Source organism: Phyllostomus hastatus, unplaced genomic scaffold (genome assembly GCF_019186645.2).
Source record: "Phyllostomus hastatus isolate PE091 unplaced genomic scaffold, TTU_PhHast_1.1 phas_contig_57, whole genome shotgun sequence".
NCBI classification, from domain to species: Eukaryota; Metazoa; Chordata; class Mammalia; order Chiroptera; family Phyllostomidae; genus Phyllostomus; species Phyllostomus hastatus.
This window is the reverse complement of record NW_025333912.1, coordinates 3,539,833-3,555,864: the sequence shown is the minus strand read 5'-3', so window position 1 is coordinate 3,555,864 and position 16,032 is coordinate 3,539,833. Positions and strand designations below refer to the sequence as shown.

At 37.4% G+C, this 16,032-nt stretch overlaps 1 protein-coding gene across 2 annotated transcripts in view; it reads left to right on the top strand.

Moving 5' to 3' along the window:
* TRAK2 (trafficking kinesin protein 2) overlaps nt 1-16,032 on the top strand; it is a 57,884-nt gene extending 41,852 nt beyond the window's left edge. For both annotated transcript variants that reach the window (XM_045847577.1, XM_045847576.1), the window contains exons 10-16: nt 31-168; nt 1,835-1,914; nt 2,225-2,428; nt 3,905-4,203; nt 7,311-7,577; nt 9,556-9,673; nt 12,160-16,032. In XM_045847577.1, the coding sequence (XP_045703533.1) occupies nt 31-168; nt 1,835-1,914; nt 2,225-2,428; nt 3,905-4,203; nt 7,311-7,577; nt 9,556-9,673; nt 12,160-12,838 (1,785 nt within the window). In that variant the 3' untranslated portion in view covers nt 12,839-16,032. The remainder of the gene's footprint in view (nt 1-30; nt 169-1,834; nt 1,915-2,224; nt 2,429-3,904; nt 4,204-7,310; nt 7,578-9,555; nt 9,674-12,159) is intronic.

Here is a 16,032-nt window from a genome sequence, read left to right as displayed (position 1 = left end):
AACTGCACTAATTACCACCCTTTCTTTCAGCTGCATGAGTTACAAGACAGGAATATGGAGTGTCTAGGAATGTTACATGAATCCCAAGAAGAAATAAAGGAACTTCGCAGTAGATCTGGCCCTGCTGCTCATCTCTACTTCTCTCAGTCGTGTGGAGCTTTTTCTGGGGTAAGGAACTGAGAAAGATGTTATGTATTTAAGGAAATTTGCTTAAAATTAGATTGTCCTGAAAGTGGTACAGTTTCTGATGATGTAAAGCATCTTAAGAAGAGATAATATGGATTGTCCTTTGATTTAGGCCTTAATTTGCATGCCTACATTTATCTTAATGACCATCCACATTTATTCTAATATATGCAATGAACCCCAGGGAGATTAGGTTCAGGTTTGTATACCTTCGAGCTCCCTAAACTTGGGTCATCCTTATCCTAGGCCCACTACATCCCTCTTACTCAAATAGTGCTCTGCGCACCTAAAACCTTTTCTAATAGATCTTGAGTTTCTTGATATACTTAACTTCAGTTAGAATATAGGCCCTATGGGAACAGGGAATTATGTTTATTTCATGAAAACATCTGAGTTTATGCCAGAATTTGTAATGTTGCTTCAAAGACTTATTTCAGCAATCTAGTTCTTAAACATATACATGTAATCCTGTGAAATTTTTTAAAAGATGTAAACTAAATCATAGTAGATTTTCTGAAGAATATTGAGGGCACATTTTTGTTGTTTCACTTTTAAATTTTTTTTAAAAATTTTATTTATTTTTAGAGAGAGAAGGGAAGGAGAAAGAGAGAGAGAGAAACTTCAATGTGCGGTTGCTGGGGGCTGTGGCCTGCAACCCAGGCCTGTGTCCTCACTGGGAATCAAACCTGCGATACTTTGGTTCGCAGCCCGAGCTCAATCCACTGAGCTATGCCAGCCAGGGCTTCACTTTTTAATTTTGAAAAAATCTTAAATTCAGAATGAAGTTCCAACAGTAGTACAAAAAACTCTCATATATGCTTCACTTAGATTCCTCAGTTTTTAACAATTTACTATTGCTCTCTTATTTTCTTCTGGACCATTTAACAGTAAGTTGTAGATATGCCCTATTTTCCCTTAATACTTCAGTGTGTATTCACTAAAAACAAGGGCACTCTCCTACATAACCACACACCACCATCAATGTCAGAAAATTGACATCAATATGATACTATAATTGCCAGCTGGTGATTTTCTAATTTCATTGTGTTTTCCACATTTATTAATTATCATTCTTTTGTAAGTTAGAGCTCTTCTGTCTCACTTATTCATTTGTTCATTAAGTTATTTCAGTACGGACTCATATATTCCTATTTTAGTCCATTGATTATACCTCATTTTACTCCAGTTGTCCCAGCCATGGCCAGGGGTATCTCCTTCAAGCTTATCTTGCCTTATAGAATGATTTTTCTATATTATAAAAGCTGTAAATGTTTCATTATAGAAAGTTAGAAATTACAGAGAAGCTCAAAGAAATTGTAAATACCATCAAATCCTGCCCTCCACAGAATTACTATTAACATTTTGGTTTATAACCTTTTGTACCTTTTATTTTTGTGTCTGCATATGTAATATTTTCTGTTTATCATATTGGTTTTGTCACTGCTTTCCCCAAAAAGTAGTTGGTTTTTGTTTAAAAGTTACATTTCTAGGGAGAATGTTTTTCCCTCTATATTTATTTGAATTTCTTTTATTATAACACTGAAAGTCCTGGATTCTGGAGACACTGTTAATTAATTTAAGGACAGCTCATTTCTCCAAGCAGGTTTCTTACATAATTATTACAGGAATCTCAAACTCTTCTTCTTAGGAATCTCTGGCATCTGAGATTGAGGGGACCATGCGTAAAAAATTGAGTTTGGATGAGGAATCTTTTCTCTGTAAACAAAAGTAAGTACAGATCACATACATGTGTTGTTACTCAGCCATTGGGATGGAACTTTAAAAGAAGCCACAATCCAAACTGATAGATAGGTATTACAAAATTCAGTGGTAAATCTGCTCACTTTACAGTTTTTTTCCTTAATACTCACATTTGTGAGAGTTCTCTTGTTCTGGGTTTTATTTTTTAATGATCTCTCCTAACCTTTAGAGCCTATTTGGGGTGGCTTTATTTTTTAATGAATTACACACACATGTCTCTTTTCTAAAGTGCTCCAGCAGTAGGGAGTGGCAATAATGAACACTTCTTTTTTAACAGAGCCCAGCAGAAACGGGTATTCGATACTGTCAGGATTGCCAACGACACACGGGGCCGCTCTGTTCCACTCCCAGCTCTGCTAGCCATTCCAGGCTCCAACCGTTCAAGTGTCATCATGACAGCAAAACCTTTTGAGTCTGGCTTACAACCAACAGAGGACAAAACACTGCTGAACCAGGGGAGCAACTTGGAGGAGGTTCCAGGGTAAGACATAGGTCATGGCAGTGGAAAAAAATCTAAGTTTTATAGCATGTTTCTCGTAGCATCGACATAACAGATTCACATACCCAATTCTGGCATCACTCTGTGTTTTCCCAAGGAAGTTCTAGAACTGTCAGTTCTACTCAGTAATGATGCCATATGTCATTATTGGTAAGACTGATCGTTGATATCATAAAAGTTTTTTAGAGTAAAAAAGCTACATTTAATTAAGTATATTCAAACTGGAGCTTGCATTAAACTCTGAAATTCTTTTCTACTTTCTTCTTTGGTGTGGCAAAATTTAGGTTTAAATCTTCATGTTCAAATTCAAATTTGTTTGAAAGTGTTTGGTCACTGATAGTTATGCGTGGTGTCACACGACACCTCCTCATAACCCATGTTGGCAATCTCATCTGCTTTGGTGCCTTTAGGATAAACAGTAAGCGTGAATACCTATTGAGGAAAACTTAGCTTGCTCTTAATTTCTTATTTGTTTAAACTTGGATATTTTTCCACTTTTCATTGAACTGAGTATGTAACTCAGTTCACTGAAGTACACATAACTAGAAATTAAATAGCAATGACTGGAAAGTCAGCTGAAAGCTTTTGAAATGTAAATGTTTGGCACCTGAGAGAAACCTTTCCCAACATAGAAATCATTACTCTGGATTTTCAGTTGCATGGTCTTCTCTGTAGTGAGTGTGTTCTGCACCCACAGTAGCTTTATGAATTAATACTCCCTTACCTTGGGAGGCTGAACCAACAGATCTATGTGAAATCACACAGAGTAGCCAGGAGTAACTACAACACAGCTTGTTACTCCTTCTTTTGATATTGAATTGCAACATACCTCTAATTTTTAAAATGGTAAAAAGTGAAAAATGTGTCACAGGACTATGAAAATACAGTATTTATAACTCTTATTCTTTGCTTTTTAAATATTCTGTAAGATTCATAGAAGATTCTATGGCCTGAAGCAGTTTTTTTCACATTTTAATATTTTTGAAATTGTTTTGCAGCTAGTGGCACGTCATAGTTTAATGGGTAGCATTTTTTCTTTCTGAGTAGTACATAAAATAATGGTACCTTTTGTAATCAATGGTATTACAGATTCTTTGGTATTACAGATTACACATAAATGGTATTACATATTACATTATGATATTTACTTTTTTAAAACTGAATTTATAGATGGTCATATTTCATATATCAAGTGAAATAGAAAAGTTAGTGAACACAATGTAATATGTATATTTTTGCCTATCCAGAGTCATTTGAAATGATCTATAAAAGTGGTATGTAATTCTAATGACTTTGATTTGTTGTTACTATTTCTGTAACTGTTTATTCCAGATATCTAAGAGAAAGTACTGTGTTTTTGAGATCAGTCTTTTGAACATTCGCCATTATAGAAAAGAGAAGTCTAGGTTGTGTTCTTGGCCCTTACAGACCTACTCAGTGAATGTGACTTTCCCATAGGAACATTCAGAAGATGGTTCAACCAGAACCCTCTGGAGATAGCGATTTGGCTACAGCACTGCATCGCCTTAATCTGCGGCGACAGAACTACTTAAGTGAGAAGCAGTTCTTTGCCGAAGAATGGGAGCGGAAGATCCAGGTTCTGGCTGACCAGAAAGCAGGGGTTAGTGGCTGTGGCACCCCCACAGAGAGCCTTGCCTCTCTCTGCACTGACCAGTCGGAGATCACAGACTTCAGTAGTGCCAGTTGCCTTCGGTGTTTTATGCCTGAAAAATTACAGATCGTCAAACCCCTTGAAGGTAATAAATCAGCAAAGGCCATTTTTCAGCCATGTTCCTTATTGGCCTTTCCTTCCCCTAGAATTGAGATTTGTATTGTAATTGTAAGAGCACTATGTGCAGAAGATATCTTTATTATCCCTAAATACCGCTGTTTGGGTGACAGTGCTTTGCAGTACTTTGTGGAAAATGAATGAAGAGATCTGCATTCTCCAGGTCATCAGCCATCAGTTCTCTTTTACTGATTATTTTTTTAATATAAAGCTGAGGGAAGAAGAGTAAGCTTTTCTTGTCCTTTGCCAAGGAATGTCATTGATGGCAGTTTTTACGGTAAGATAAATGGGATATGATAAGTAAAAATAACCTAGATGTAATACTTCACCTCTACCTTCCTTTTCAAAACAGAGTTCTTTACCCCAGTAATGTCATCTACTTAGAGGTATATGTGCCTCTATTTTTCTTCTCAGGTCTGTTCATTTCAGTTCAGTTTCTGTTCTCTCCTAAGACAGAACTTGAATTCAAAATAAATTTTTGTTTTATAGAAAATGACGGTCTTCAAATGATTCTCTGCTGTTATCATGAGAGAGTCTGTATTAGATAAAGCTTTGAGTAGGAAACCTGTGAAGACCCCTCAAACTCAAAGGTTCTGTATCTTAGTTTTATTCGTTAATGATCAGTGCAAGTATTTGTCAGAGTTGCCATTTTTAGGATGAAATGACTTATACTGTCATAATTAGACATTGCATCTGGTACAAATTCTTGGGATAATCGTTCACCAGGGCTATAGACAGGAACCACGGAGTGACATCCTCTGAGGCGCATATCTTCCTTCTCATCACTGCTTCTGATCTAATTTCCTGTTAAGGGTGTTGTCTTGTCTTTTCACCCCTGCTTTAGATGTCCTTTTACAAGTTAACTTTTGAAATAGAAAGATTATTATTTGTATCTTCAACTTAATCAGTCTTTCACAGAGAACTTCAGTTTCCAAATTTTACCAACATATTAGGACCAAATAAGTAGTTTTGTTATTACATTTTTTTCAATATATTTTATTGATTGTGCTATTACAGTTGCCCCATTTTCCCCCCTTCATTCCCCTCTGCCCTGCATACCCTCTCCCATCCACATTCCCCCCCCACCTTTAGTTTATGTCCATATAAGTCCTTTGGCTTCTGCATTTCCTATGCTATTCTTACCCTGCCCCTTTCTATTTTCTACCTACTATCTATGCTACTTATTTTTTGTACCTTTTCTTCCTCTCTCCCCCTCCCACTCCCCTGTTGATAACCCCCCATGTGATCTCCATTTCTGTGTTTCTGTTCCTGTTCTAGCTGTTTGCTTAGTTTGTTTTTGGTTTTGTTTTAGGTGTGATAATGACTGAGTTTGCTGTCATTTTACTGTTCATATTTCTTATCTTCTTTTTCTTAGATAAATCCTTTTAACATTTCATATAATAAAGGCTTGGTGATGATGAACTCCTTGAACTTGACCTTATCTGAGAAGCACTTGATCTACCTTTCCATTCTAAATGAAAGCTTTGCTGGATAGAGCAATCTTGGATGTAGGTCCTTGCCTTTCATGACTCTAAATACTTCTTTCCAGCCTCTTCTTGCCTGCAAGGTCTCTTTTGAGAAATCAGCTGACATTCTGATGGGAACTCCTCTGTAGGTTACTGTTTCCTTTTCTCTTGCTGCTTCTAGGATCCTCTCCTTCATTTTAATCTTGGGTAATGTAATTATGATGTGCCTTGGTGTGTTCCTCCTTGGGTCCAACTTCTTTGGGACTCTCTGGGCTTCCTGGTCTTCCCAGAAGTCTGTTTCCTTTGCCAGATTGAGGAAGTTCTCCATTATTTGTTCAAATAAGTTTTCCACTTGTTTCTCTTCCTCTTCTCCTTCTGGCACCCCTATAATTCAGATGTAGGAACATTTAAAGATGTCGTGGAGGTTCCTAAACCTCTCCTCATTTTTTTTGAATTCTTGTTTCTTCATTCTTTTATGGTTGGATGTTTCTTCCTTCTGGTCCACACCATTGATTTGAGTCCCAGTTTCCTTACCATCACTATTGGTTCCCTGTACAATTTCCTTCATTTCGCTTAGTGTAGCCTTCATTTTTTCATCTAATTTGCAACCGAATTCAACCAATTCTGTGAGCATCCTGATCACCAGTGTTTTGCACTGTGCATCTGATAGGTTGGCTATATCTTCATCACTTATTTGTATTTTTTCTGGAGCTTTGATCTGTTCTTTCATCTGGGCCATTGTTTTCTGTCTTGACGCACCTGTTACGTAGTGAGGGGCAGAGTCTTAGCTGTTAACTAGGGTGGGGTAACTCATGTCACCAGGTTGTGACGCTTTATGTGGGGAAGGGGTCTGAGAGTGGCACTTCTCCGCTCTCTGCCAGATTTCAGTCACTTCCCCCACTTCCCACAAGCAAATTGGACCCTTCTGATGCTGATTCCCATTTGGGTGGGTTTGTCTACAATCTAGGACCCTGTGGGTCTCTCCAACAAACTTTCCTGTGGGGTTGGGAGTTTCTCCCGCTGCCTCAACCCCCATGGGTGTTTTCAGTCAGTGATTTGAGACTTTATTTCCCCACATTGGGGTCCTGGGTTGAGCAGTCCATCCAGTTCCACAGTTGTTTCTCCTGGTTTATCTGTGTGTGAATGTGGGACCACCCAGTCCTCAATCCGCCACCTCCCAGGGTCCACCTGCTGCCGCCCTGCTGGCCAGCTGCCGCCTTGCCTGCCCTGCTCCACAGTCCACTGCCTCACTGGGTCCGTCAGCCAGTTTGCCGCAAGTCAGTCCTCTCTGCCCGGCTGCCTGTCTCCGTCCCTCCTACTGGTCTGGATGAATGTGTCTTCTTTAACTCCTTGGTTGTCGGACTAAATACAGTTCGATTTTCTGTCAGTTCTGGTTGTCTTTTGTTTTTACATTTTTGTTGTCCTTTTGGTTGTGTGAGGCGGCACAGTGTGTCTATCTACACCTCCATCTTGACCCGGAAGTCCCCTCTATTATTACATTTTTTACACATATATTTTTAGCTTCTGCTTCAAGATTTAATATTGTGAGAAATTTATAACATGCCTTTTATTTATTTGTTTGTTTGTTTATTTTTGTCTTCATATTCAGGATCACAAACTCTGCACCACTGGCAGCAGCTTGCTCAACCAAATTTAGGAACCATTCTCGACCCACGACCAGGTGTTATCACTAAAGGCTTTACCCAGTTGCCCAAGGATGCCATGTATCACCTCTCAGATTTAGAAGAGGATGAAGAGGAAGGTATCACTTTTCAGGTTCAGCAACCTCTCCAAGTAGAACAGAAACCTCCAGACCCCAAGCCCGCTGCAGGAATCTTTCTACCGCCCATTACTTCAGTAGGTGGTCCAGTTACAGGTGAGAGGAGTGCTTGAATATAGTCTAGTTAACTAGTTGTACTTTGCATCCTGACTTAGTACATGGTCAGCTGACTATCTCCACTAAGTCTCACTGCATTGTACATAGTCTTGTAATATAATGTAAGACAATAAAGATCTATACCATTTAGTGGCTTTTCTAATTCTACTTTATCTTAGCTGGCTCACATAAATAGATTAGGCAGAGAGAGAGATCAATTCAGTTTCTGGTTTGCAAGCTTTCTGGGCCACAGACCTCTTTACATTCTTAAAAGTCATTGAGAATTCCAGGGAGCTTGTCTATGTGGGTTGTGTCTACTGATAATTACCATATTACAAATGAAAACTGAAAAAGTCTAAAAGTATTCATTTAAAAATAATAATTACATGTTGATACAAATATGTTTTATGAAAAAAGCTATTTTTTAAGTAGTGGGAAGGATGGTTTTGTTTTACAATTTTCAAATCTCTAATTTATGGCTTAATAGAAGATAGATTCTCATATCAGCTTCCACATTCAATTTATTATAATTTGTTGTTTTGGTTAAAGAGTGCAAAGAAAATGCAGCCTCACACAGATATGTAGTAGGAAAAAGAAATAGTATTTTAATGGCCTCTTCAGGTATTTGCAGACATTCTTTAATTTTACACCAGAACGTGATAAGTGGTAGTTTAAGGTTTGTAGCAATATGGAATCTATTGGATTCAATACTGTAGCAATATGGAACCCTATCAGTGAACTTTTCATACTTTGTTGTGTTAAAATCTATTGGATTATCCTACATTTTGAATGCATTTTTCCCCATGCATGATTTTGTAACATTACGCATTGGTCATTTGGAAAATATTGATTCACTGCATTGTGCAAATCTTCCAAATGCCAGCACATTTTGTTAAATAATATATCTTATCGGATTAGTCTTTTAGTATTAGGAAGCTTTCAAGCTCTCAGTGGTAGAAACAAGTTTTCCAAAATTGCATTTTCTCTCAAAGCTCAAATTTTGTCAGTGACAGCAAATACTGTCATCTATTTTTCTTGAAGAGACAGTTTCACTACATTCATTTTTAAGAAAATTTCTGCCTAATATTCAAGTCTGAATAATTATAGTTTGTCTGTTAGTTCTTTCAAGTGAAAATGGTGTCCCATGAAAAAATTTTAAGTCAATCGCACATGTGCTTTACCTCTAGCATCTTGGTAAGCGGCAGAGTGCTTAATACTTCCTTTCAGTTTCATCACACACAATACTAAAAAGATTCAGGAGCCCTGGCTGGTATGGCTCGCTGGGTTGAGCACTTCCTGTGAACCAAAAGGTTGCCGGTTTAATTCCCAGTCAGGGCACATGCCTGGGTTGTGGGCCAGGTCCCCAGTTGGAGGCACATGAGAGACAACTACACATTGATGTTTCTCTCCCTCTTTTTCCCCTCCCTCTCTCTAAAAATAAATAAATAAAATCTTTTTAAAAACTAAATAAAAGAAAAAGATTCAAGAGTCATGATTTAATGAATAATTTTTACTGCTTCATCAAGGACATTCTTATGTGAATTTGGCATTTTGTTTTGTTGTTGTTTTAACATTTTTTTATTGTTGTTTGAATACAGTTTTCAGCCTTTCCTCCCACCCCTCCCCACCACCCATTGTTGTTGTTTTTTAATACTATGAGTAGACAACAGTGAAGAATACTAGTACGACTTAGTGCCATTGCCTGGATTTGTGCTAAGGAGTTAGCAGTCTTACCCCACATTGCTTGAAAGTAGTTTTGATCTGTAGTCTCCTGCAACAAGGCCTGTAAATCTTAAGAACCGCTGGAGTAGGTAGTTTGGCTAAAAAGATTGAATGACTAGATCTTGGTTGTTGTTGTTAATGTATTTTTTTTTTCAGAATGGGTTTTTCTCTTATTTCTAAGTTATTCTTAATCCTTTTACATTACAGTTTAACATTATTAACCTGGTCTTTCAATTTTGTGTTTGATTCCCTAAAGTCTGTACTTCAGTTACAACCTCAAACCCAGGAAAGTGTCTGTCATGCACAAACTTGACATTCACCTTCACCACCTGTAGGATATTACATCCCTCTGATATCACTCAGGTCACCCCCAGGTAGGTCTGGGCAATTTGAGGCTTTACTTCTTTCCTCAACTATGTTTTTATGAATTTCTTTTAAAAATTACTTTCATTTTAATGAATTTTAATTAATGTTCTGTGATAATTTGTCTTTAGAATATTTTCACATTGTATTTTCTCATTTGACCACTATAAGTCTTTGAAGTAGGCAGGGAAAGTGAGTATGTGTTGTGTAAACAAAGAAAATGAGGCATAGAAAGTTCATGTGACTGGTCCAGGGCAGATAGGTAGTAAATGGCCCAACAGGGACTATGCCTAAAGTTAGCCAAACTGTCAGAGTTGAGGGACCAGTCCTCTCCACACCAGAGTATCCTCACCTCTGACAGCGCCTGCAAGGTCAGGGGATTCCCAAAACTACTCTCTGGTTCGATGAATTTGCTAAAAGGACCCAGAACCCTACTGAATGCTGTTATGCTCATGGTGACTGTTTATTACAAGGAAAGGATACAGGTTAAAATTAGCCAAAGAAAGAGATGCATGGATCAGAATCTGGGAGGGTTTCACTTGCAAAGCTTCCCTTGTCCTTAGGATTCATGACTTCCCACATTGATGAATGATAGTGCACACAGAGTATTGCCAGCCAGTGTCCAGATTTTGTTTGAAGCTTCATTGCATAGGATGATTGATTGATTAATTGATTACCTACATGGTTGAACTCTCTTCCAAGTCCACTGACCCAAAGCCACCACCCTAATTCAAATGGTTGGTCTTTCTGACATGGCCAGGCCCCTACCCTACAACTGCTGGGTGTGTCCAGCCCATCCCAAGATCTCCTGTGGCCAGCCTCCATCCTAAATAAAGACACTTCTGTCAGATATGGCATAGATTACCTCCCAGAAGCCGAGAGCAAAGGCCAGACCCTTCTAGACAAGGCCAAAGTATTTACAACACAGGCAAGAGCATGGATATTCCAACATGTAGTTGTGGAATCTCAACCTAAAAAGCCATAGTGCTGCTATTCCTATCCTAGCAACTCCCAAATAGAATCTAAGGTAGTCTTCAAAAATATGTATAACATTGCAGTGATACTATTAACTAGAAGGAGAGAAGAAAAATAAAGCAAAGAGTAATCAAGAGTAAGGTTATAAAATGGATAGAGGAATAAAGCTAGTGTGAAAATTGTACCATAAAGTTTCATATACTTGCTAAGGTGAGCCCTGTATTTGAGTCTTTACCTTTCAGCTACCAATGTGGAGGGAAATAACATTATGATTCACAGTGTCTATTAGACAGAAGCAAATCAGTTGTTTAGGGAAGCATCTGGGTGATATCCAGTGAAGATCTCAATAAAATCTGTAATGAACAGATATATCTGCAATCTTTCTACATTGTTCCTGTAGTCAACAAGATAAATTTTATAAAATTGGTTCCTGAGGGGACTCTCAACTCAGGTTGTTGCCATCATATGAAGTGTACAACTTGGGAAAGAACAGACCAATTCTACCGTAAAGTAGGGACAAGGGGGTGGGACCCTGGCGGGACAGTGTATGGACCTCATCAGTTCAGAGATTTTTAGTTTAACCAAGCAGTCAGTTGTTTGTATTTTGCTTATTTTATACTTTTGGAAAGTTTATTTAGTAATTCCAAACTTGCATTTTGTTCATAATCTTTAAAAATCTTGGTATCTTCATATACTGAGTATTTTCTATTGAAGTGAAAGTTCAACTATTAAATATGGTAACATTGGGGGAGAAAGTGACTAAAGAAATATCCTCTCCATTCTATCAAGATTTCTTGCTTAATGTTTTTTCATTGTTAAAAAAAAAAGAGAAGAGGAAAAAGAAAGATTCTAATAGGTGTTAAAGCTTTAAGTTTTAATTGTCCAGAAACATATGTTCTAAGTTAAGGTTGAGACACATTTGTTCCATGATATCCTTATACTACTATTGTTTGGAATTAATATTTTTGAAAATTGAAATTTAGCGATTAGAACTTTATTTGTTCTCAGTAATATAAAATTGAAAGATTAAAAAGAAATAAATTTCTCCTTTGAAGAACATCTTTGATTTAATTATGAAAGATTGTGTTTTCTAAAATGTTAATTGTTTACTCATAGGTTATTGTCTCGGCATATTTCACTTTTTGGAATGGATATATTAATAACAATTTCTAGAGGTTACTGTCTTTAATATTTAAATTTCTTTGATTTCTGTCATAAAAATTAATTATATTCCCACAATTATATAGAGTTAAAATTTAAGAATAAATTATCTAAGAGTATAGTAAACTTTCATATCCTATGAAAAGAAATGTTTCAATATGTTTATAACTAAGTTACAAATTACAAATAATTAGCCAGTCATTGAAGTAACATCAAAATATTCATTCCACAGATCTCCACCACAGAGTTCAGTTACTGGCCTATTCCTCTATATTTACTGGGGATAACTACTGTAATTACTTAAATACTGACTTGGAGATGGCATTTTATTTTTAAATTGTCTTTCCTGCATTTTTTTAAGCTCTGGATTCCCTTCATTATCCTGTGGAAGTAGCAGTAGCAGTTCATCAAACACGGCGGTGAATTCTCCTGCTATGCCCTATAGACTCAGCATCGGTGAATCAATCACCAACCGACGAGATTCCACTGTAACCTGCAGCAGCACCATGAGCTTGGCCAAACTTCTACAAGAGCGAGGCATCTCTGCTAAAGTGTACCATAGCCCAGTTTCAGAAAACTCCCTCCTTCAGCCTCTGCCTAAAGCCCTGGCTATCCCTTCCACACCTCCAAATTCGCCATCTCACTCACCCTGCTCTTCTCCTTTGCCCTTTGAGCCTCGAGTACATCTTTCTGAAAATTTTTTGGCCTCCCGACCAGCTGAAACATTCCTCCAGGAGATGTATGGCTTGAGACCTTCCCAGAACCCTCCTGATGTTGGCCAGAGGAAGATGAACTTAGTAGACAGGCTGAAGAGACTGGGGATAGCCAGAGCGATCAAGACCCCTGATGCCCAGGAAAATGGAAGAAGCCAAGAGGCAGAAATTGGTCTTCGGAGACCAGACTCTACTGTTTATTTAAAGTCAGGTAGTAATTTATTGAGTGGATTGAGGAGGAATCAGAGTCTTCCAGTCATGATGGGTAGCTTTGGCACCTCAGTTTGCACATCCTCATCCAAAATGGATATCTTGAAGGAGGACTGAGCTTCGGCAGATAACTGACCTCTTATACAGATTAGCACATGAAGGATAGATTTGCACTGATACAGGTAGTCTGGTCTGATGGACAGAAAAGGAATGTTGCAGATGGGTTGTGAATGTGGAAAGAGGAAAGTGAAAGGTTGGAAACAATTGGGATGAGGGAGGCCTTAATGAATGAGTATAATAAATTGAAAGTATAAATGAATGGGTCATAAGTATTTGGAGACAGAAAAGGAAAAAAGACTTAATACACTCCTTCAGTTGGGTTTTCTTGTCTTGAAAATAAAAAGTGACCAGGAAATAAACTAAGTAATATTGACACACACCAGGAATACTTAATTGACTAGCACATTTACTTTTTGGTAAGCGTAGGCATAGAACACCCAGGTTAGGAGGAGGTGGGAAGAGAAAAGGTGCAGCTTTGCTGCTGAGAGAAAGCTGTTCTGGAAGGTTGATGGGGTAAGCTCAGTCTGTTACTGAGCAAACAGTGAAGTGGCTTTTATGTTTTTCCCCTGTTGATGTTTCGCTAAATTATACTTCCATCAAATGGCAGGCTCACAGCATTAGCAAGCAAAGAATTTTACTTTTTTCATAAAATCAGAGTGGTGCAGACTCTCATTTTGCTTTCTATTTTCAGGCCTTTGAATCTCTGGGAGCCCAAACACCACCCAAATTCCTTTTGTACTTGTGATTAACAAAAGTTCATTTTTTAAATTTATATTTTTTATACAACATCCTAAAACACAACATGTGTGGAGGTAGGAGGAATTTGTTTTAAGAAGGAAATATGGGCAAATTCGAATCAAGTAAACTTGTTTTCAGAATATTTCTTCTGGGTAAGTGTAGTGGCCAAGGAGTATGAACATAATTGAATTTCCTTGGAGGCTGGACAGGGTTAAATCAGAAGTACAATCAGTAGGAATTAGAGATTGTTGTCTATGTATGTACATTTTTTAATAAGGAAAGTTGGTTGCAACTAAGCTTTTTTGAAAGTGTTCTATGCATATTTTTAATGAAAGATGATATATATTTGCACAAAAATTCTCAGGCACATTAACTTATTTATTTAAGCTGAAGTAAAAACCCAGGTGCTTGCTTTGAGACTTGTGTTTTAAATGTAAAATAAAATTAAAACACATCTGCCTTTTTCTAGATATCTGTGAATTTATAGAATGAATTTTTTAAAGGGAGAGTCAAAGCTCTTGCTTTTACTCTGGTTCTTTTTGTTTGTTTTACAAAATATGTGAAATAGCAAAGTGAACCTTGAGAAATTAGGTTTCAGCCTTGTGACAAATTGGCTGTGAATTGGGAAGAAATAGATCTGTTTTCTGGGTGCTTGACGTGGCTTGATCTCGACAGGGCCACTCAGGAAGAAGTACCGTTATGTGAAAGGCACGGTGGAGAGAAGATGAGGAAGGGGGCTAATGCATTTTTGAAAATGGGAGGCATTGACTTTTTGGTGGTTAATTTGCAGACCTTTTGCTCCTTTGTTGTTACTTGACTGAATTTTCTGAATTAGTCTTGCTCCTCTGGTTCCCACCAAAATACTTACTCCTGAGTCAAAGGAGTTCCCTTTCTCTTTCCTCTTGAGGTGCCTTTCCTACATGAAGAGCTGTGTGCTCAGAGGGGTAGAAAAACCCACATGCATGTAGTGGTAAGAATGTGTGCATTTTCCATGCTTTTTATAACCTTTTAACAAAGCTTTTCTAGATAAATTTCTTAACAACAGAAAGTGAAAGTATCCTCCCTTTTTCTCTTCTCTGTCATGCTGAAGTCAGCAGATGGTACACGTACATGTTTAAAGAGATTTCATCAGATGTATCAGTGAATTTAAGTGTCCCTGGATGTGGTAGGCATTGGACAGAAGAATTCCTGATGTTATGTTTCCAAAATATCCCAATTCGCTTTTTTAAAAATAGTATCTGAGTTTTTACTTCGTAAGTAACTCTGGGGTGCTTATTTTAGCTGATTCTTAAGATTTTTTATTTATTCTGTAAGAAAGTAATCTTCCTGTTGCCAGTTTCTAAGAGACATCAGGAAGTAAGAAAGTGTAGGACCAGAGAGTAATACAAAATGTTAAATTTTCAGATTCATGTTTATTATATAAATATAAATTAAATATCTATAAGATTCTGGAGTTTTCTGTATAATTAGTATGCTTTTCTATAATCAATGCTAAAATGATCAATTTGGAGGCAGGGCAAGGGCATATTCATGCCAAATAAAACACATATGATTAAAGAGAACCAGACTTAAGTTTTTGAAAATTAGATTGATGTTGCCATTCCACCAGAAACATGATCATTATGTATTGGTGCATGCTTGTCTCTAGAAATGAATTCCACCTTGAACAGGATTTTACTGTTTTCTGAAGTTTCTGCCTAAAATCATTTTTGGTACAGCCTGAGAATCTCTATTATAACAAACTTGTGTGCAAAGTAGAGTAAGAACTGGAACCTTGTAGCAAGTTCCTCCTTAACATTTTAGTTTTTCTGTATCAACTGTGTGTGTACTACTATGCCAGTATAGGAAACACCAATCTTTTTTTCCTCCTTTAAGGTGGTTTTCAGTGATTATATCTCAGGTATTTCTGAGTATCCTATGATATAGTGGTAAAGATACCTTCCTAAGCTCAGAATTAGAGGTTTTCATGAATTGTGATGATCTGTAATCTTAGGCATGCATCTTAGGGAAAAGTTATTGATCATTGCTAAAGTAATTTTTAAAAGAGTTTTATACTATATGTCTTCAGTTGACACAAATGAACAGACTCTGTCAAAGGGGAGAAATAAGTTAGAGACAGCTCATGAGAGCCACTTCTTGAGGGTGTATTATGTACAGTATTCAAAGCCTGTTTTTTTATGACCATTCTAGTACATAATTACTAGTATTTGTTATTACTAACATTGACTTTTGACATCTGAACTAGGGCTCTTGTGTGTTTAATGGTCCACTCCTTTGATGCTGGGTGCCTGCAAGCTTGTATTCCAAATGCAGCAAGTGTCTATACTGAGTGGTTTGCATTGCACAGCACAGCTACCTAGGTAGGAGTGGCAAAGTGCTCTGTGGGGCAGCCGGGGAAATACTGATGTTTGATATCTGGGGCTTGACTTTGTCAAACAGCTCTTTGTTGCACCTAGCTTTGCTTTGTCAAATGTAAATCAGATAATAAACATGAGTATCTTCTTAAATTTTCA